Source organism: Pantherophis guttatus, chromosome 5, assembly GCF_059756535.1.
Source record: "Pantherophis guttatus breed Tessera chromosome 5, ASM5975653v1, whole genome shotgun sequence".
NCBI lineage: Eukaryota > Metazoa > Chordata > Lepidosauria > Squamata > Colubridae > Pantherophis > Pantherophis guttatus.
The window spans coordinates 78,088,135-78,112,003 of record NC_142067.1 but is presented as its reverse complement, the minus strand read 5'-3'; the positions used below and the strand labels follow the sequence as shown (position 1 = coordinate 78,112,003).

The window sequence follows — 23,869 nt, the reverse complement described above, 5'->3', positions numbered from 1 at the left end:
GTGACGGGAGCAGGATGGCGCTCCCATGTAACACCGCTCCTGTGCGAGCTGCACTGGCTCCCAGTGGTCTTCCGGGTGCGCTTCAAGGTGCTGGTTATCACCTTTAAAGCACTCCATGGCATCGGGCCTAGCTATCTTCGAGACCGCCTGCTGCTACCGACGACCTCCCATCGTCCCGTGCGCTCCCACAGAGAGGGCCTCCTCAGGGTGCCATCAGCCAATCAATGTAGGCTGGTGACCCCCAGGGGGAGGGCCTTCTCTGTGGGGGCACCTACCCTCTGGAATCAGTTGCCCTCAGAGATAAGGAGAATCCAAGACCTTAGTGCCTTCCGCCGTGCCCTTAAAACCCACTTTTTCCAGCAAGCCGGGCTGGCTTAAGAAGAAATTTTAAATGTTTTAATTGGTTTGTATTTTTAATTTTGGGCCAAATTTATATATATTTTAATTGTTTTTTAATATTTGTATTTTATGTTTTTTAATTCTGGCTGTACACCGCCCTGAGTCCTCAGGGAGAAGGGCGGTATATAAATTTTAAATAAATAAATAAATAAATAAATAAATAAATAAATAAATAAATAAATAAATAAATAAATACTCGGCCTTGCATGGCTAGACAAGTGGGGTCCAACTATAATCTGGGAGGATGGCTATAGAAATCTAAACTTCAGCATCAGGCCACTGCTGCCTGTAGAGCAGGACCCGCGCCAAGGAGGCCTGGTTCCTAATGATTCAAAAGAACCTGAACCCGCGGCTCCTGCCACTGACGGTTACCTGGCAGCCAACAAGTGCCAGAGGAATACAGAAACTTATTGGGGGTTTTCAGTGAGGAAGACTGCAACTTCCTTCCCCCTCATCACTCAACTGATTGTGCGATAGAGTTTGTGCCAGGGGCTAAACTACCCAAACCTAAAATGTACTCCATGACGCCTAAAGAAATGGAGGAATTGAGGAAATACATCAACGCCAACCTAGCATGGGGTTTCATTCAGCCCACAAAATCCAAAGTAGCAGCCCAGTGCTCTTCAAAGAGATGGGGGGATGAGGCTTTGCATTGATTTTTGTGGAATTATCACCATATGCATGGAGAACACCTACCCCCTACCCCTCATGAAAGACACCTCACTTATTGAAGTGCAAGGTGTTCACCAAATTGGATTTAAGGGACGCGTACTACCGCATAAGGAGCAGAAAGGGAGATGAATGGAAGGCTGCATTCAACTGCCCCCTAGGTAGCTTCCAATTCAAAGTCATACTGTTCAGATTGCAAGCCTCCCCTCCCCCCCGCAGTCTTCATGCAACTAATCAACAAAGTGCTGCATGAACACCTGTACCAAAGGGTCCTCATTTACATTACATTTACATTCTCATTTTTAGTGAGACCCTCGAAGAACACGTGAAGCTGGTATGGCAAGTACTGAAAAAACTCTATGCAAAACTGTCAAAAGTGTGAATTCCACAAAACTTTGCTAGATTATCTAGGCTACTGAATCTCTAGCAAGGGAGTAGAAATGGACCCAGGAAAAGTAAAGGCAGTGCTTGGCTGGCAGCCCCCATGCACTCACAGACAACTTCAAAGTTTTCTGGGATTCATCAGTTTTTACAGGCAATTGATCCTGGCTTTTGCAGAGGTTGCCCTACCCCTGACCAAATTGTTGAAAATGGGGTCTCCCCGATGAACAAAAGCCTAACCAACCATTTGCTTGGACAATGGACTGCCAAAAAGCCTTTGAAAAGTTAAAAGGCTTTTCGCCCAGGAGCCTATCTTTCAGCACCCAGACCCAGAGCAGCAATTCATAATACAAGCTTATGCCAGTGATGTAGCCATGGTGGCAGTGCTCCTGCAAAGGGACAGCAAAGGACAACTCCTGCCTTGTGCCCACGTGTCAAAAATACTCACTGACACTGAAATACGATACATCATTTGGGAGAAAGAAGCCTACTCAGTCTGCTGGGCCCTACTCTCATGGAGACATTTCCTAGAAGGGGGGGGAATGCTTTTTGAGGTCTGGACTGATCACAAAAACCTCGAAGCCCTGAAGACCCCCCAGGAAACTATCTCCCAAATAAGTACACTGGGCACCGTACTTTAGACGATTCAAATTCGAGCTAAAGTACAGTACATACCGGCAGGAAAAAACCTATTAGCAGATGCCTTGTCGAGAAAGCCACAGTTTGACAGCCACCAGGAGGAAGTAGCCCATGCCATCATTCTTCCTGCGCAACCGGCAGTGCAAATTACCACCAGAAGCCAGACCAGTCAGCCACCCGACCCCAGCCAGGACAAGCTGACAGCCACACTGAAAGACACATTACCAGCAGACCCCTGGCTCATGGACAATAAAGATGTCTTAACTATGAGGGATGGACTAGCATGGAAAGAGTCCAAGCTATATGTGTTGAGCCCTGGCCAGGACTCAATGCACATGGGGGGGGGGAGACTGGGAGATGCATCGGCGGAAGCTACCTGTAACGGAGCTGGGATGGTGGAGGGCAGCCAATTTGGGCAGCAGACAGACAGATGGCATTGAGAGGCTGTTAATAAGGTATTACTAACAGCTAAATTGCTAGCAGCCAAATTGGAGAAGTTGCTAGTAGCCAAATTGTTTGTGAAACTATTAAAATGAGTTTCACCAAACGAGATTAGACTATCTGGGATACAGAATTTCAGGGGAAGGGGTGGAAATGGATCCCCAAAAAGTCCAGGCAGTGTTAGAATGGCAAGCCCCAAGGACTAGGAAACAGTTACAGAGCTTCCTCTGTAACTGTTTGCCAATTTCTATAGACAGTTTGTTCCCTCCTTTGCTAGGGTGGCTTTGCCATTGACGGACTTATTATGAACCAACCCGCAATAGCAAAACCACGACCAGGGCAAACGTTATGGTGGACTACTGACTGTCAAAGGGCTTTTGAGGAACTAAAGGGGCTTTTTGCTCACGAGCCAGTCCTCAAACACCCTGATCCCACGCAAGCCTTTGTAGTGCAGGCAGATGCCAGCAATGTGGCTGTAGGGGCCATTCTCTTGCATAAAAATGGCCAAGGTCAATTGCAGCCATGTGCATATACCTCCTGAAAACTGACACCAATGGAACAAGGGTGGTGTCAGCTCCAGCGGGCCAGTCGGCTGGCCCGGAGCTGCCATTCAGCGGGAGCTGCATGTCCAACATCCAGCACAGTCACCATCCCACCAAGCCCAGCCGAAACATTGCCACGACATCAAGAGATGTAAGCTCTGTGGCCATGCCCAACCCCACCTGTGCCAGAAGCAACCGGAATCCAACCAGCCCGAGAAACCTTGCTGAACTGCCATGATGCCACATGGCTGCCAAACAGCTGAGGGGCATGGCAATGACATCACCCAGGATGGCAGAAAGGGCCAAAAGAGGCCTGAAAGGCAGTGGATGGAGACTGGAGGAGGGAGAACCCAGCCGATTAGACAGGAGGTTTTGGAAGGCAGGCAAGTGTAACTATTATGCTGGCTTAATGTTGAAAGCAATTACTCTGGGACACATGGGAGGAAAGACACGCGTGATTGGGTGTTGGCAGGGGTGGTGTTTTTGTTTAAAAGGTAGCAAGGAGCACAGGCATGTAGCCCTAACAAAAGATTCAATATTTATTTATTTATTTATTCAATTTGTATGCCGCCCCTCTCCAAAGACTCAGGGAGTCTGAATAGAGATTGTCAGTACGTGCCAGGAAATTAATAAAAGAAGGCAGCAACAGACCCAATTTGTGTCCTTTCTTTTGCATCTGTCACAAGTAAATGCCTTATTCTTTATAATGTAAATAGTACATGACCAGAATATCAGGGGTTAACTTATTCTTCACTACTTAATATATTCATATTTAACCACGCCCATATCTAGCTCCACCCCATGTATATATAAGGAGCTGTATGCATTCTTTCTGTGCTTCTATCTGTGATTATTCAGTGAATATAGAATGCCTTCTGTAAATAAATAGTGCTTTATTTGAATATCTAGTTCTTAATTCATTTATTGAGTCTGATCCTGAAAATATCGCAACAATCTGGTAGCAGAGGATGGTTGAATTGACTCAATAAAACTTTAAATATGTCTGAGAGAGAAAACTACAGAAACAAAAGAGAAAGGCCCAACACCAGGGCATACAGCAAAGAAATGGAAGCAGATCAAGAAATAATCGATGAGTCCACGAATGCAATATCGAGAGAATCTGAAGACTGCACTACTGACAACGAAGAAATAATGGATGAAACTGATGACCAAGAAGAAAATGAAATAGAAAACAACGAACTCAGGTCAGAGATACTAAAGCTCTTAAAAAGCCAAAAGAACGATGAAAGTCTCATCGCGAACCTCCAAGACATATTGAAGAACAACGGAGCAGCGAGAGAGAAGCACATCGTTACGGATAAATCTAAAGACTCAAAAAAGGTGAGCGATCTGCCTGCAGATAAAAATACAGAGAAAAAGAAAACTAACGGTCCCGCACAAAATTTTGAATGGCAGCCATCTTGGTTTCAACAGACCCCTAAGATGAGCGAAGCAGAGCCAATCAGAAAGCAGGATTCAAAATATCTGGTGCAAAAAGCCTTATTCGATGCAAGAAATGAAAAGGAGAAAATCTACACATCAGAAGAATCAGACACGGAAATCGAAGAAGCTTCAATAGATATGCGAGTAAAGTCAGCAATGAAAACGCTCCTTGCAGCTTTTGGTCCAAAATTGAAAATCACCAAAGAATCAACGAAGAGACAAGCAAGCAAACAAACATCTCAGAATATACCCGCTTCTATCCAAACGACGAGAGCACCGATGCCTGAACCCAGAGAGCCCTGCAGATACCAACCCACACCACAGACGATCCCAAGGTCCAGCGCCCTCAACGAAAGAAAGCGAGTGCCTGCCATCACCAGGACTCCCAAGATCGAGCCGGAGACTGACTCCTCGGAGGAAGAGCAATGCGGAGGAGCTGCTGCAGCGAGGACCTCTCACAACGGCTTCAGGAGCGAAATGAACAACGCGCATGTGCGAGACTACGCAGACAGCTTCGGGGGACATGAGGAACGGAGAGAACCATTCAGACTTGTTGCAAGCATACCCACGCCATTTTGCAACTTTCAACATTTACAAGATCACGGACTACCCCCAGTTGTAAGTAATGGATCCAACAATATTGGGAATTTGCCCAATGACTTCCCAAAACTGAGAATAGATGGTATTAATTTACAAGAATGGTGTCAGCAGCTCCAGGTTGTCTTTCTAAAAGAAAACTTACTATTTTTTATTACTAACCCCCCAAAAAGACCTTGGACTTTAAAATTGGATTGCTTACACCATAGAGCATTTTTCTTATTAATTTCCAGTATATCTCCTGCCATGTACCACAGTATTAAGCAAAATCTGACTGTCTCAGAAATTATTCAATGCATGTTTAAATTGTTTCACAGTGAAAGTGTAGCCACTACAACAAGAATGTCTAAGGATTTCTTCTCAGCTAGGATAAAGCCAGGGGTTACTATAAGTGAACATTTAGTATCTTTAAACAAAATTAGAGCAGAACTGCATTTAAGGGGGGAAATAATTTCAGATCAAACAATGAAGAGTGTTATCATTAACTCACTAGACCCATCATGGGATAACTATATATCTCACTTAGACACAATCAATTTAGGATATTTATCCATAGAAAATCTATCTAATAAGCTAATAGGTGAAGATAATTCAAGGAGGAGTCGCTGTAACAATCACATGGAACATAAACAATATAAGAGGGTAGCATTTCAAGAAAGATATCATGAACCAATTGGATGCCACAACTGTGGATCCAAGGAACATAATAGGAGAGATTGTCCTAAACTCCTCAGAAATAGACAAAATTCAGACCATAGAAATAGATACCACAACAGACAGTCATCAACTGATAGGCATAGATATAGAAGTCCACCCAACTACAGAGAGCATAGAGGGGGCAGGGATAATTCAAAGGATAGAAGGTCTGGTTCACTGAATGGGTTAAACAAACATGACAACACTAATATACAACAGACAGAAAACAATGATTGGCTTATCGATTCTGGAGCAACTAATCACACTACAAATAATAAAAATATATTATCTTCATTTGTAGAAGATAAATTTGTAATTAAAGTAGCTAATCAAGAAAAGGTTCAAGTCATAGGTAGAGGGAATATAACCTTACCTGGCCTAGGAAAAATAGAGGGGGTATTGTTAATACCTGAAATACCTCACAACATACTTAGTGCAATAAAACTAAGCAGAGATTCTAACATAAATATTGTGTTCTCAAAAGGAAAAGCAACATTAGAGAAAAACAGAATAAGCATAGGTACTGTGGTTATTAAAGGAGGTCTGCCTTATTTAATGACAAAAGAGAGATGGTTACACAACATTGATTCAAACATAGAAGATAACGATGACATAGATAATGGAGACAATAGTAATAGTGACAATGAGGAACATGAGATTATTCATAATCACAAAGACACATCCAATGACAAAAAACCTAAAATTGGTAAACCAATTCATGATGAGTGTGCTCATGTCTTACATAGGAAATTAGGACATGCAAGTTTTCCTGTAGTGCAAAAGATGACTGAACATGCTGAAGGTGTTAAAATAAAAAATTGTAAAAACTATTTAGAATGCTCAGTATGTAAATCTACAAAACTCAAAACTAGTCCCAAACCCAGAAAGTCAACAAGATCAACCAACAAAATTTTTGACTTGGTACACATGGATTTAGTTGGTCCATTAACACCATCAATCACATATAGAAAACGTTATTTTCTAACCATTGTGGATGACTATAGTCGTTATGGGTTTGTCTACACACTAAAGCACAAAGATGAAACTTTTCAGAAATTTAAGGAGTTTTACAAACGTGTAGAAACACAACATAATATTAGAATAAAACAAATTATGACAGATAGGGGATGTGAATTCATGTCAAAAGAATTCTCCCAATGGCTAAAAGACAAAGGGATGTTACACTACACATCTAGCCCTTTCTCTGCGTTCCAAAATGGAGTGGCAGAGAGGAAGAACTCAACATTACAAACCATGATTAGATGCACGTTAAAAGATGCTGGCTTAGGTAAACAATTCTGGTCAGAAGCTTTGCAATATTCCAATTATACACAAAACAGAACTTGGTCCAGCATTGTTAACAAGACACCATATGAAGTAATGTATAGTAGGAAACCCAAAATAGCACACATGCACATATTTGGAGTCACTGCAGACGTACACATACCTAAGCAATTGAGACGTAAAGGTGAGAACGTATCCAGAAGACTCAGGTTCATGGGATACGAAACAGGCACAAAAGGGTACAGATTTATCGATAATAATAACAAATTTATAGTTTCCAGAACGGCTGTATTCCATGAACAGGCCAACTGGTCTAAAATACATCTTAATGAAATATTCCCAAACACTAATACAGACACTAAACACCAAGAAAAGAAGGTTAGAGAAGAATACGATCACAACTCACATAAAAACAAAAACAAAACATGGACAAACAGTCAACACAAAATAAAGACAGATTCATTAACAAAAAAGGAAGCGAGGTATCTACATGACAATGATAGTAAACCAGAAAGAACGGTCAGAAGTAACAGAAATCAAGTGCCAAACAAGTACAAAGATTATGTAATGTATATGGATGGAGAAACATCAACACCAAACACATACGAGGAAGTGTTAAAACTTCCCCCCGAAGAAAAGAGAAAGTGGGAATCAGCCATGACAAAAGAAATGGATAGTTTACGAGAATTAGATGTATTCACACCTACGCCTGCACCTAAAGATAAAACTGTTATTGGCACCAGGTGGATATATAAAATCAAAAACTTAGAGGGAGGTAACACCTTATACAAAGCTAGACTAGTCGCACAAGGTTATGCACAAAAATATCCTGAGGACTACACAGACACATACTCTCCCACTGTAAGGACTGAGAGTGTTAAAACGGCTCTGGTTATAGCATCAGCACTTAACCTTGATGTATTCCAATACGACATTCAGACTGCATATCTGCATGCAAAATTAGATAAGGAAATATATGTGAGAGCACCTCATAGTCAATACACAAACAAAAATGAAACGTGGTTGCTAAACAAAAGTTTATACGGGCTGAAACAATCTGGCAAACGATGGTATGAATGTTTAGTCAAAGTACTCAAAACTATGAATTTCAATGCTACTACTGCTGATAACTGTTTCTTTGTCAAAAAAGAGGGTGATTCTCTAGAATTTGTGTTAATTTATGTGGATGATATTTTGTATATAGGTAAACATAAGGAGAGGAGAGAAACATTTGTAGCAAAACTAAATGAACATTTCTCTTTGAAATCATTAGGTAAGGTAAATAAATATCTTGGAGTTCAAATCAGTAAAACAAAAAGGGGATTCAAACTTTCTCAAAGAGATAAGATTATAGAACTTCTGAATAAATGTAACTTAAATAATGCTAAACCCTGTGATACCTCCATGCAAACTGATTTCTTGAGGAACACGGATGAGTCATCCCCTGAATTTAAAGATAATACACTTTACAGATCAGTCATTGGTTCCCTTCTATATATTTCCAACTGGACTAGACCTGATATTGCTTTGCCTCTCAACTTGTTGTCTAGGCACGTCAGCAAACCATTATTATATCATTGGGAAGCTGTCAAAAGAATATTAAGATATTTAAAGAATAGTTTAGACTTCTGCTTATTATTGGAACCCAATAATGTCAAGGAGCCCATCCTCACATGTTATGCCGATGCGGATTGGGCTGGCGATACCACATGTAGAAAAAGTACATCTGGCTATATATTTTTCCTTAACGATTGTCCAGTTTAGTGGTATACTGGTAAACAAGATTTAGTAGCCACCTCAACGACTGAGGCAGAATATGTTTGTCTGTCTAAAGCTTCAAATAACCTCATATGGTTTAATGACTTATTGTCAAACCCTTGGAAAGAGCCTACATTACCATTTATCATACATGAAGATAACAAGGCTGCTATTGAAATATCTAGATCTGATGCCATTGGACAAAGGTCCAGACATATAGACATAAAATTCAAACATGTAAGGCAGTTATCTCAGGATGGATTTATTAAAGCAGTTCATTGCGAAACATCAGAGCAAATAGCTGACATATTGACAAAGCCTTTGCCTTCTAAGCAGCATAAATACTTGACTTCTAAGTTACAAGTTTTATATTGTTCTGAATCTGAGTGTAATTGTTGTAATATATCGAATCGGCATTTAGAGGGGGATTTGTCACAAGTAAATGCCTTATTCTTTATTATGTAAATAGTACATGACCAGAATATCAGGGGTTAACTTATTCTTCACTACTTAATATATTCATATTTAACCACGCCCATATCTAGCTCCACCCCATGTATATATAAGGAGCTGTATGCATTCTTTCTGTGCTTCTATCTGTGATTATTCAGTGAATATAGAATGCCTTCTGTAAATAAATAGTGCTTTATTTGAATATCTAGTTCTTAATTCATTTATTGAGTCTGATCCTGAAAATATCGCAACACATTCTGTCTGGAACCTGACAGAATTGTTAGGGCTTTATATATACTCAATGGCTGAAGGCATGGTGCCGGCCTTGGAGGCAGCTGACCTTGAGGACTCAGTCAGCCCCATCGAAGTAACTATGCTAGAAGCCTCTCCTTCCACAGAGGAGACCACCAAAGTTATCAGGCCAAAGGAAAGGTCTGGGGGGAAAAGCCTATAGAAGGTTCACTGCAGGCAGAGGGAGCAGAACAGGTGAACCAAAGGAGTGGTGGTTGGACAATACCAGGGCAGAGGACTTTTGAGGCCGCCCACCTCCAGGACCAGTGCTTACCCCATCGGGACAACATTTCACACAGTGGCGCAAATGACTGATCTCTGAAGATGACGAATGGAGTTATTCCACAGCAGTTGGAAACCAAACATTGAAGTGCTCCAGGAAATGTATGGGGCAGCAGGGTTTCGAGAACAGGGACATGGTAGTGTTTGGCAGAGGCCTGGGGTGGAACCAGTGGTGAAATGTAAAATTTGTTACTACCGGTTCTGTGGGTGTGGTTTGGTGAGGTGGGTGGGTAATGTGACTGGGTGGGCGTGGCTAACTTTTTTTTTTTTTACTTTTAAAAGCATTTTTTCTACAACCTCTTCGGGTTGTAGAGAGGTTGTAAAGAGGTTGTAGAAAAAATGCTTTTAAAAGCCTCTGACGATTCCAGCTGAGCCGTGTGATCATCAGAGGCTTTTTTTTTTTTACTTTTAAAAGCATTTTTTTGGCCAAAGAGGTTGTAGAAAAAATGCTTTTAAAAGTTTTTAAAAAACAGCCTCTGATGATCACGCAGCTCAGCTGGGCATGGGAAGGGGACACAGGGATTTTTGCTACCGGTTCTCTGAACCACCTGCCACCATTGCTACTGGATCGGGTGATCCGGTCCAAACTGGGAGCATTTCACCCCTAGGTGGGACCTCCCCCCTCACTGCTCCAGGGATAGGCCATATGATATCTCAGGGAACTTAAGAACCGTGGGTCAGAAGACCATAGCAGGGGAACGTAGAGCAACCAGGGGCCCCTATGAACAACTAGGTGGGGGTGATAGGCCCCGAGGGTATGAAGAGCAGACGTCCGACCTCCTGATTGGCCAGCAAGTGCACCAGGGGCCAGTGTATATGGGACGATGGGATCTGCCTGCCATGAGGGCATCATTTGATGGAAGACCCGAGACAGTGGCCCTGTTTCTTGGGCAAGTACTCAACCATTTTGATCATTATGGCAGATTGTACACCTCCCAATGGGACATGATCATGGCAGTGACTACAGTCATGGAGGGAGAAACCACCAAATGGGTGGTGAATTTATATGGGGACCGTGCAGCCGAACTGAGGGATTTGGGCTTTTTCCTGTCCACTCTACAGGAGAGGTTTGAAGACAATACAAGGGCACAACAAGCTGAAGGAGAACTATTAAAGGTAAAGCAGAGAGGGAGGCCCGTGGTACAGTATATCAGAGAGTTCAGAAGGATTGCTGGGAAGGTGTGGGGGTGCCCTTAATGACTGGTAGTGCATCAGTTCAAGGCCGGGTTGGACCGGACATTGCAGCAGGCTTGCGCATGTCGCGGCTTGGCACCCAGATTGGCGTCCTGTCCCAAGCGGCCACGGAACTAGACATTGAGTTTAGGGACGATCAACAAAAGAGGGAGTGGATTCCGCAAGGCCAATGTCCACCACCCCATCCACCCAGCACTAGCACTGTCCCAATAGCACAGACTTCCACCACTCCAGTTCCACAAGCGACTGTAATCCCAACAGCCAGGCCGGTGATGACGTGTTTCCAGTGTGGTAGACCGGGACACTGAGCAGCCAACTGCACCGACGAAAGTACCAGGTCACAGTCGGGTCCAGGTAGTACCAAATGGAAAGACCATAATGGGAGGACTGCCAGAAAGACCATTCGAGCCACCCTGGAGAAATCCTGTGGAATGCAACAGAGGATCCAGGCCCAGTCAATGCCAGTGGAAGAGAGTACCACACCCGGCGACAACACGGATACCAGGGGTGAAATGCTCCCGGTTCGGACGGCTCAGGCGAGTAGGTAGCGATGGCGGCGGGCAGTTCGGAGAATTTGTAGCAAAAATCCCTGCCCCCGCCCCCCATGCCCAGCTGAGCCATGTGATCATCAGAGCCTTTTTTTTCTTTAAAATGGCTCTGAGGAACCAGGCTCTGACGATCCCAGCTGAGTTGCCTGCTAATCAGGCAACTCAGCTTGGATCGCCAGAGCCATGTAAAAGAAAAAAAACTTTTTTTCTTTTATATGGCTCTGACGATCTGCTAATCGGTAGCAAAAATCCCTCCCCCTCCCCCCCCTCAGTTTAGCTGCTGGTCGCAACGCCTTGCTGTAATCCCTGCATCCATTGCATCAGCAAGCAACTGAATCTCCCTGCCTGCAATCAAGCAGGCAGGGAGTTGTGGACTTCAACTCCCAGAATTCCTCAGCCAGCAAAGCTGAGGAATTCTGGGAGTTGAACTCTACAAGTTTTAAAGTTGCCAAGGTTGGAGACCCCTGTTCTATTGGCTAAGTTTTTCCCCCCTTTGGGAGCTTTAAAAAAATAGTTAATTGGGGGGGGGGTTTAGTTGTTCTTTTTTTAGACCTAGCCATTTAAAGTTTAGGAAGTTTTAAATTTAGCTGCTTTTATATAAAAATTAAAATAAAATAAAATAAAATTTGTGCAGCTTTCTGAGATTTAGTGTGTTTCTGTAGTGTTTCACTCCAACTACACAAACACATAAAATCTCACAAAGCTATTTGTGGAATTTTGTGTGTGTAAAGTGTGAAAGTTGGTTTTGGGGGCTTTTTGTGGCTGTGTGAGGTTCCTGCTTGTTGCAGGGTCCATTTTGGGTCTAGCACAGCTGCTTTTACATTGTGGGTGAGCATTGGTGGATGATCTCTGGAGGGCTCGGGATAGGGGATGCTCCTCTATCTTGGTCCTGTTAGATCTCTCAGCGGCTTTTGATATCATTGACCATGGTATCATGCTGCGCCAGTTGGAGGGGTTAGGGGTGGGGGGCACTGTCTTACGGTGGTTCTCCTCCTATCTCTCTGACCGGTCGCAGTGGGTGTTGGCAGGGGGGCAGAGGTCGACCCTGAGGCACCTTGTTTTGGGGTGCCGCAGGGGTCGGTCCTCTCACCCCTCCTGTTCAACATTTATGTGAAGCCGCTGGATGAGATCATCCGTGGTTTTGGGGTGGAGTTCCATCAGTACGCTGATGACACTCAGCAGTACATCTCCACCTCAGACCATCCCAATGATGCCCTTGAAGTGATATCCCGGTGCCTGGAGGCCATGTGGGTCTGGATGGGGAGAAACAGGCTCCGACTCAATCCTTCCAAGACTGAGTGGCTGTGGCTTCCGGCGTCCCGATATAGCCAGCTGGTGCCATCACTGGCTATTGGGGGCAAGTTACTGGCCCCCACGGAGAGGGCCCGCAACTTGGGTATCCTCCTGGACGCATGGCTGTCTTTAGAAGAGCATATGACGGCCGTGGCCAGGGGGGCTTTTTATCAGGTTCGCCTGATTCGCCAGTTGCGCCCCTTTCTGGATCGGGACTCCTTATGCACGGTCACTCAGGCACTCGTCACTTCTCTCCTGGACTACTGTAATGCTCTCTACATGGGGCTTCCCTTGAGGAGCACCCGGAGGCTCCAACTGGTGCAGAATGCGACCGTGCGGGGGATTATGGAAGCGATGGGGTGCTCCCATGTGACACCTCTCCTGCGCGAGCTGCATTGGCTCCCAGTGGTCTTCCGGGTGTGCTTCAAGGTGTTGGTTACCACCTTTAAAGCGCTCCATGGCTTAGGGCCTAGGTACTTACGGGACCGCCTTCTGCCACTGGTAGCCTCCCACCGGCCAGTACGCTCCCACAGAGAGGGCCTCTTGAGAGTGCCGTCGGCCAGACAATGTCGGCTGGCGACCCCCAGGGGGAGGGCCATCTCTGTGGCAGTACCAGTCCTTTGGAACAACCTGTCCCCAAAGATACATAGGATCCCAGATCTCCGTGCTTTTCACCGTGCCCTTACAATTATTTTATTTCATCAAGCTGGGCTGGCTTGACCTTAGATATTTTTAATTGCTAAATTGGTTTTAGTTGGGATAATTTTAAATTTTATTGGGCCAATGCTAGTTTAATTCTTTTAAAATTTTAAATTTTGTTTGCGCTGTTTTTATCTTTGGCTGTGCACTGCCCTGAGTTCAGCAGGAGAAGGGCGGTATAAAAATAAAATAAATAAGATAAATAAATATATCCCTAGCAGCCTACGGACTGCTGTATTGAAATGTTGCCATGAAGCCAAGCCGGCTGGCCATTTCAGTTTTCTGAAGACATTGCATCTAGTAAGGAGACAGTTTTGGTGACCTCGGATGTGAGTGGACATTGAGGAATACGTGAAGGGGTGTCCAATGTGCATGTCGGCCAAACCAAGGACAGGAAAGCCATTCAGTCTGATACAGCCAGTGGCTGATCCTCAGCGTACATGGGATGAAATTGCTATGGATTTCATAGTCGACCTCCCAAGTAGCAACAGCTATACTGTAATCTGGACAGTAGTGGATCTGTTCTCGAAACAGGCTCATTTCATGCCATGCAAAGGGATACCATCCATGCGGTGACTAACGAGCCAGTTTCTCCAACAAATCTACTGCCTTCACGGGATACCAAGATGCATCATATCGGACAGAGGTGTGCAGTTCACCGTTAAATTCTGGAGGGAGTTGTCTGATAGGATCAGCTCAAGGGCTGAGTTCAGCGCTTCATCCCAGCACCAATGGGGCAGTTGAACGAGCCAATGCTATGATGGAACATTACCTGCAGTGCTACATGTCCTACCAGCAATCAGACTGGTCAAGCCTCCTACCGTTCACGGAGGTGGCTTATAACAACATGGTGCACCACAGCACAGGCCTGTCACCTTTCTGGGTGTTGTATGGTATAGAATTTCTGGCGATCCCAGAACTAGAACCAGAACCTCAAACCACAAAGACCCCAACAGGGTGGGGGGAAAAGGTTTGCATGGTGTGGCCTCAGGTGAAGGCAGCCTTATGGAGGGCTGCAGAAGAATATAAATTGCAGTCAGATAAGAGAAGGGCAGATCATAAGCCTTTCCAGGTGAGGGATCAGGTTTTCCTGTCCACAAAATACCTGAAACTCAGAATATCCAGTAGAAAACTGGAGCCAAAGTATTTGGGACCGTTCACAATAACCTGAGTGATCAACCCCGTAACAGTTGCCCTAAAGCTGCCACCACTACTGGGTAGAATACATACTGTCTTCCACAGTAGCTTTTGAAACCCGTAGCAACTGAATGGATCAGGGACCCCCTTAATCCTCTGGGTCCAGTACATACGGACCACTACAAAATAGGCAGAATATTGACTCCAGACTGCATAGGGGCAAGGTCCAATACCTAGTGCAATGGAAGGGGTACCCATTCACCAGTGCTACTTGGGTGGCAGTGCCAGACATCCACGCCGCACAGCTACTAAGGCGATTTCACCACAAATATCCAAACAAGCCAGGGGGACCAGGTTATGCAACCGACAACACTAACACTTCTGCTTTCTCCCTTACAGATGGATCCCTTGTAGAGGGGAGCCGCCTGTCGAGCCCTGGCCGGGACTTGACACACATGGCGGCGGGGGGGGGAAGAGACTGGGAGATGCAGCAACAGAAGCTACCTGTAATGGAGCTGGGATAGTGGTGGATGGCCAATTCAGGCAGCAGACAAATGGCCGGCATTGAGAGGCTGACGGCGAGGCATCGGGACCCTGTCAGCAAAGTTGGAGAAGCTTCCAGCTCCCGACATGGCATGTCGACTTGTGATGACGTCCCAGAGCACCGGAAAGCCGCATAAAGGCAGGAATTATGAAAACCCCAGTGAACAGCTGAGGGGGGGGCAGTTTCAGATGCCGGGTGATGGTTAATCAGGACTAAATGGATAAATAGCACAGAAAGGCAGTTGCTCTCAGTGCTGACTTTGACCCGCTTACAAACCTTGTTCTGCCTTTCGGCTGTGTTCAGCAAATAAAGCTTTGAGACCATCTTCGTCTGCTGGTCTTGTTTTTGAACCACACAGACCTGGAGATGACATGCTGAGAATATGTCCCTGTGAGCTTAAGACTGGAAGTATTACAGCGCAGTCACAACTCAAAGCTGGCTGGTCACTTTGGGATTTTGAAAACCTTGCACCTCCCTAGAAGGTAATTCTGGTGACCAAAAATGAAAGTGGGTGTGGAAGATTATGTAAAGAGCTGTGCCACCTGTGCAGCCATGAAAATGAAGCCAGGAAAGCCCCCTGGACACCTTCAACAAATGGCAAGCCCCAGCAAACCTTGGGAGGAAATTGCAATGGATTTTATAGTCAAACTTCCAGAGAGTGGGGGGAACACAATAATCTGGACAGTCATTGACTTATTTTCCAAGCAAGCCCACTTTACTGCTTGCTCCGGATTGCCTTCCGTGAAAAAACTGGCAAAGCTGTTAATCAAACAAATCTACTGCTTACATAGAATACCCTGCCGGATCATCTTAGATTGAGGAGTCCAGTTTACAGTCAAGTTCTGGAAAGAGTTGGGATTCAAACTGGAAGCGTCGCGGCGAGACAAGTGGGGAATTAGCAGGCTCTGATGAGCTCTCCGAAAACCCAGACTGACAAACTGCTGCCGAGGAGTCTTCAGACCAGAACCATCCTGTAGGGATGGGGAAGGAGAGGCACCTCGGAAGACCAAGAGGAATAGGCAAGTTCCTCGAAGGTCAGAGGAAACTCTTTATGACTCGGCAGCGGGGGACGGTAGCCATTGTGGCTGTCACGAAGCTGAGGCAACCAGATTAAGCATTGAGCAGGAGTGATGAATGGAACAGAGTTTTTTGAAGCTGGGTGAGTGACAGCCAACCCATGGTTGAAACAATAAGGAAAAAAAATTAACTTTAAGATCCCTAGCGATAAAACAGCGGCTAATAAGCACGGTGGGGGGGAGGGGAGAAAAGAAGATTTTGAAGTGTAATCTTAAAGGGACAAAAACCCGATGGAAAATTGACTTTTGAACAAAATTATTTGGAAATAATTTGGAAAATTTTAAATAACTAGAGAAAATGCCCCAAGATTGGTTAAAGGATCGGAAAAAAATAAATAGATCCTTTTCCCCCCCTTTCTTTTTCAATTTTTAAGAAAAACAAAAGAGAATGGACAATAAGCCCTATAACAGAAGTGTTGTATAAATAAAAGAAAAAAAGGAAAAGAGAAGTGAGAAGAGCTGTTTAAATTCGGACTGGACTATACAACTGATTTGATATTTTTAAAGCTAAAAAGAAAAAGAGAAGCTAAGTAAGATTGTTAATGTAGATTGAAACAAAATGGATATTTATTAGACAATCAGAAATTTGGATTGCAGAGAGAAACCTTCAGGAGTAAAAAGAAATATTGCAACTTGGTCTTTGTTTTGGAAAATTGTGAACATTACAGATAACAGCTGTGAGAACTTTTGGGGAGGATTTCTTTGTCTGCAAGTTGCTTGACTTTGGGGGAAAAAAAGAATACGACGGAACTTTTAAAATCAGAATAATATTAACTCAAAAAGAATAAAATGGCGCAGGAAATTAGATAACCAAGTCTGGGAAACAGATAGCCTACAAAGTTAGCTAAGACCCCGCCTCCTGGGAGTCTGACCACCAATCAGAGTGCATTTCTTACACAGGAACAGGAAACTCTAGGGTGGAGCTCAGAGAGGACATAAAACCAAGGCACTGTCAGCATCTCTGCCCTTTTCTGCTCAGGAACTCAAGCCATGTGATACTGTCCATCATTAAACCATCTTTCCAAACAGTCTCCATGAATCCAGTGTCTTTTTCCCCACTTGGAACTGAACCCAGAAGGATATTTCTTCCAACACAGCTAAAAAGCATTACATTTACTGTTTTTCATCTAAGAACTCTGAAGTTTTCTTTTAAAAGAACTGTAGAAAATTAAACCCTACCTGTTTTTATTTCATCACAACTTGGTAGTGATTCAGATACTGCCTGTATTATGAGTGCCCTCAGGAAAAATATTTGCAAGCCACTTCCAATCCAATCAAACAAAAGGAGAAGAGACATTTTCTTCCCTTTTGCCTCTGACTATTCAAGTGTTTTTAAAGTGTCTTATTACCTTATGCTTAGCATTTGGATGAGTTTTCCCTGAAAGTATAAATGATTAATTATAAAATAAAGTCTCCAAGAAGCCCCCAGAAATCTATGAATAGACATTTATAGCTGCATATTTTCCTTATGTCACACAAAATATTGAAAACATTATACATCAAAAAATGGCTTCAAGCTATTAGGCAACATATGCGCTTCCTGGAAGATCAAGTATTTGAAGGCTGCTTCACATAAAAGAAGCCCCATGTGGAAAAAGACCACAGCAGAGTCAATAAGTTTCCCATATCAACAAATCAGTTTATCATAGTTGCAAGAAGGAGTCAAATAAGGCACAGTAAATTTGTTTTTTGGAATTTTCTTCCCACTTTAACAGAAATACAGATGAAAGAAGATAATACAGATCTTAGAATGGGCTTGTTCTTATTGCAGATGAGAGCCATTAAATTCTATTTTTAGACAACAAAAGAAATTATCATCTGTTTTAGTGCAAAAATGGTAACTAATATCAATGAAAATATTGCATAATTGTTTGTTAAAAATATTAAGAATGAAAGAAACAGAAGTGGCTAGATATCTCAGGATGCACAAACATGAGTTTACAGAAATTAAAATACTTAGTTACAAACAGACAATCCTGGAAATTATTTTCTTCAGGTCACAAAGGGTTGGAAGGAATTGAACAACTACTACTACAAATTCCATTTTTACAAAATATAAAACATATCAATAAAAAACATGAAAAAAAGAGAATAGTTTTAAGAACTATTGAAGCATCAGAAAAGGTAAAACAAAAGTTATAAGTTTGGTATATATATTAAATTTCATGAGCTAATAATTACAGTGTGTGCACCGTAATTTCTGACTGAAAATACTTGAGACAATTACGTTGGTACTTTTAAATTATAGATAACATGAGGCTTTGGGAATTGAACTTTTAACCACAGTTGCTGAAAATTGGTGGTATAATTTTATGTCAGTTTGAATGAAAAACATTAAAAACTGTACTGTGTGCTTTAACACAGAATAACATCCAGCCTAAAGAACACAAACTTCCTACTTTGTCCTCCCCCATTATTGCATAGTGGTCCCCAACCATGCAAAAAAAATGTTAAATGTAAACCTCAGCCTTAATATTCCCCACACCATCTTAAATTGAAATTTCAAATTTGATTTTTTTACTTAAGTTATACAGTGTTAAGCATTCTTCTTTAATATAATCAAACATATTGCACGGTAATAAGTTCTATTCAGTAGAAATTGTACTTGACTGTATTGGCAATATTGTAATATATCAGACATACAATGACCCAGATATATTTTATTTTAAACCATTTCCATATTTTTATAAGGTATACAAATAATAAACAAATAAAATAGTTGAAGACTGTGTTATAATTACAGATGTACAATAAGGGGCAATCCAATAATTCCAATCAATTCCAGGCATTGAATAATGTCAGAAGAGAAGTCTTGAAGCCTTACATTAATAATTTCTCTCCCGAGGAAAACTATTTATTTAAATATAATTATTAACTTTTTCTATTTAAATGCAAAATGAAGAATCAAAGAATTACCATGACTATAAAGAAGATTTAACTAAGTATAAGATGCAAATCATAGACCTTCCAATCATAGAACATCCAATCATATTTTCAGTTCTTTTTCTTGCTATGCATTCATATATAATAGTATCAACTGTATTTCAACATCCTTACCTTTTCAACAGCTTTTCTTTTTGTATCCAAATCCATCCAGTCATTTTCATTTTCCAACATGTCTATAAAGGCCCATCGAATTCCTTCAGTCAGCTCTGCCATCTGAAGGAAACATTATCTCCTTGAAAAAGGTGCTATTTTCAATCCAATACCACAAGGGGAAGAAATCTACATGGACAAACATGTTTCTGTGCAAATTGTGAGCGTGGATGCATTTGTGCATTTAGTTATACATTCATATTTGCATTATTTAGCTCAACATGTTCAACCAATAACATGGACAAATTGAACATTCTTCAAGAATAAAAACTGATTTAGAGTAATACGTCTATATGACCCTCAGAGACCCTAATGCACTTTAGTTTTCTCTATTCTTTGTCTTATGGCCCATTTTTAGTATCCTAAAGGTGTTTTGTATTTCAGTTCCCATATATTTTTACCAGTGGTGGGACTCAAATAATTTAACAACTGGTTCTCTGCCCTAATGACCGGCTGGTTAGGTGTGGCTGGGTGGTCATGTGTCATGTGGGCGTGGCCAACTCAACTTCATTCATGTCGAGGGGTGCCTCATCTTGCCCGGCCTCTTCTTGCCATGCCTAGCCATGCCTTGCCCCTCCCCTCTACTGCTTATCACACCCGGCTGCTCATCTCACCAGAGTGAGTAGTTTTCAAATAAAAAGAATGCTCACCTTGTGCAAATAAATAACAAACATTTTGACTTCAGGTTTTATGCATCTTGCAAAATATTACTGCTCATTCTAGTCTCCTTTCCTACTAACACGTCCATCTAAGATTGTAATTTGCTACAATCTTTCGTCTTCAGCATCATTCTTTGGGAGATTATTCTGAAATGTTATCTGTGATGTTTGCAGCTTTACAAGTTTGTTTCCTCCAACCCTATTTTCGCATGCAATTCTTACAAGTTATTTTGACATTCCTTCCTCCTTTTTAAACAAATTAGTGGTTAAGATTCTGGCCTAGAAACCAAGAGACTCTGAGTTCTAGTCCCATTTTAGGCTTTAAAAAATGGCTGAGTGACCAGTCACTCTCTCCCAGCCCAAACCACTTCTTAGATTGTGGTTGTGGGGAAACTAAGAGGAGGAAGGAATATTAGATAAGTTCTTCACCTTGAGTTCCTTATAAAGTAATAAAGCCAGGATAAACATCTAACAAAATAAATAAATCATTTGTGAAAATGATGTTCTTCTAAAAAAGAAGGGGTGCTGACTGCCTTGTCACATGCCTTATACTACTGCATTTATTTCATTTTTATTCACTTTATTTTTCTCTACATTTTGGGTTATTCTTCAATGATGGCATAGCCTATGAAATTCTTACCTGTCTCACATGCTAGGGTTATGTGGGAAAAACATCAGGTAAACATCCATGACTGACAGGCAATGGCAGCAGAAATCATTAAGCAGCTACATTAAGACGGAAAGATGGAGGCACCAGGGTGCAAAAAGCAAAGGATCTCAGGGAGAAGAGAGCTGAGACATCCACCTTTCCTCAAACTGGCACAACCTAGTCAACTACAGAAAGGTAGGAAAGTCATCCATGCCTCTTTTATGTGCTCTTTCCATTGGACATTTTGAGATTGTTTGAAACTGACAGTGCAAAAATTACCCCAGCTCTACAATACTTTTTAATGATCTCTCATTTTTTATCTAGATAAGTGCTGACAGGATTTAAACAGCAAACCATGCCCTTTTTTCCTTTTAATCAATTTTGCCAAACATCTCCCCAACTCACAATAAAATAGCACTCACAACTCACAATAAAATAGCATTGTTTCAATATTTCAGGGGCTCCTACAAAACTGAAGGGATCAATCTATTTTCCAAAGCACCAAAAGGCACAACAAGAAACAATGGATGGAAACTAACCAAACCTAGGACTAAGGAGAAATTTCCTAAGAGTGAGACCAATCAACCAATGGAATAGCTTTCAGCCTTCAGAAGTTGTGGGTGCTCCATCACTAGAGGCTTTCAAAAAGAGTGAGGGAAGTACACCCCAAAAGGACAGTGCCAGGAACCACTAAACCAGTGGTTCTCAACCTTCCTAATGCCGTGACCCTTTAATACAGTTCCTCATGTTGTGGTGGCCCCCAACCAGGGGTGGGTTCTAAATTTTTTTACTACCGGTTCTGTGGGCGTGGCTTATTTTATGGGCGTGGCTAGCTGGTCATGTGACTGGGTGGCCATGGCTATATGTATAGGGACTACTCAGAGGGCTGAAAAAAGTCATTTCTGACTGGTCCCCGCACTTTTGACTGGTCGTCACACTTATGACCATCCTCACATTTATGCCTGTGCAGCATTCTTAACAACCATGTCACTCATTTCACAACTGCTTCTCTTCAACATGGTGATAAGATAGGGCAAAAAACGTAAAATGTGAGGACAATCGTAAATTCGAGGACTGGTCAAAAGTGCGAGGACTAGTCAAAAATAACTTTTTCAGCCCTCTGAGTAGTCCCTGTGCACAAAAGGACTACCCAGAGGGCTGAAAAAAGTGATTTCTGACAGGTCCTCGCACTTTTGACCGGTCTTCGCAGTTATGACTGGTCATCATTTATGCCCATTGTAGCATTCTTAACAACCGTGTCACTCAATTCACAACTGCTTCTCTTCACCATGGTGACAAGATAGGGCAAAAACGTAAATTGTGAGTAAGTTTGAGGACTGGTCAAAAGTGTGAGGACCAGTCAAAAATAACTTTTTCAGCCCTCTGAGTAGTCCATATGCATAAAAGGATACAGCAATAGAGAGGGATGAAGGAAGGGAAGGGAAATTAGAGTAGGAGTGAGGGTAAGAGAGGGAGGAAGAGAGGAGGAGAAGGAGAAAGGAAGAGGAAGTAGGGGGAAAAAGAAGAGGGGGGAAGAGAAAGTAAGAAGGAAAGAAAAGAGAGAGGTGGTAGGTTTGAGGAGAAAGATTGCTGTACAATAAAAAAGATGAAAGGGAAGAAAGCCAACCCTAAACAAATATAAAGATATTAAGATAAAGAATGAATTGTTAAACTTTAAAGAATAAAAGAGAACAAATAGCAATAAATAGCAATAATTAGAAACACACATACAAACATACAACGTATTTTCTTTGAACAGAGTATTTGGCCGGTTCACAAATTTAAACAGTTGTAGGAGGTTAGCACCCACCCCTTTCCTAGAAGAATGAAATATTTTGGGAAATATTAAAAAGGCAGAATATTATATTTCCCTGGACGAGAAATGGAGAAGCATATTTTACAGACAAAGCAACTCCCACCTTCCTGCCCCCCACCCTTTGTTAATGGGCCAGAGGCAGAAAGTCAATCCTTTGTCAAAGGACATTTGCAACACAATAGCAACAGAAACTAACACAATGGGCCCCATCTAGCAACCGAAACTCACCACACGTGACCTGGGAAGCACATGTGACCATCAGCCAGCAAGGCTAGCTAAGACCCCCACCCACTGGGAGTCTGACAACCAATCAGGATACTCTTTCGGGGCCCCAAGAAATGCAAAGGCAGAGAGAGCATAAAAACCCGAGGATTTACTGTATCTGCCCCTTTTCTGTTCAGGAACTCAAGACCATTAAACCATCTTTCCAAGCAGTCTCCATGTTTCCAGTGTCTTTTTCCCCACTTGGAGCAGAACCCAGAAGGATATTTCTTCCAACACAGTGTTTAGACATTTCAATTAAATTTACAATTTCTATATTTCCTTTTTACTATATTTATTCCTCATCTATTTTTTTAAAAAAACCAATATTACCCTTTATCCTCATCTCTAAACTTAATCAAATTCAATTTTCCCCTTCTATTCTATATTATACCCCTTCCCATTGTCTATTTTTATATCCATCCTCACATTATGTTAATTATGTAATTATGTAATACAGTTGTTTAATACAAATTCAACATTTTAATATAAATCAATTAGTTATATAACTATCTTTTTTGTATATTAATCAGTATGAACATGAATATTCCAATTATTTCCATGCAATCCAATTTCTTACAAATCAATTAGTTATATTTACCAATAATAATAAACCAAATAATTTCCCCCATATATTCCTCCAAACCACAACTTAACCATTTCTGCTTTCAACACAATATACAATTAATAGTATCTCAATTATTACAATTCCCTAGTTAAATAGAGCTTTTTTTCTTTTATGTTTTAAAATCTTGAATCTCCTCTTTTGCCCTAAATTTCCCATTGTTTGCAGTTTTGCACCTACCTTTTTTGGTGAGGAAAAAGAAAAAGAAATCTCTCTGCCTCATTTTGTCACGTTGCAGCAAAGACCCTGCTTTACTTTCAATTTTGCTTTTTCAGCATAGCTAGGGGGAAAAAAATCTGCTCCAGGAATTTACCTCTTTGCAGCTAGCTAGCAACAGAGCCCTCCGCAAAACAGCTGAGAGCAAATCAGCTGAGAGTCCGGAGACTGATCAAATCAA

The 23,869-nt window shown here is 42.1% G+C and overlaps 1 protein-coding gene across 2 annotated transcripts in view; it reads right to left on the bottom strand.

The window, feature by feature from the left end:
* PHEX (phosphate regulating endopeptidase X-linked) overlaps positions 1 to 23,869 on the bottom strand; it is a 319,542-nt gene that overhangs the window by 152,539 nt on the left and 143,134 nt on the right. For both annotated transcript variants that reach the window (XM_060686722.2, XM_087871354.1), the window contains exon 12: positions 19,424 to 19,525. In XM_060686722.2, the coding sequence (XP_060542705.1) occupies positions 19,424 to 19,525 (102 nt within the window). The remainder of the gene's footprint in view (positions 1 to 19,423; positions 19,526 to 23,869) is intronic.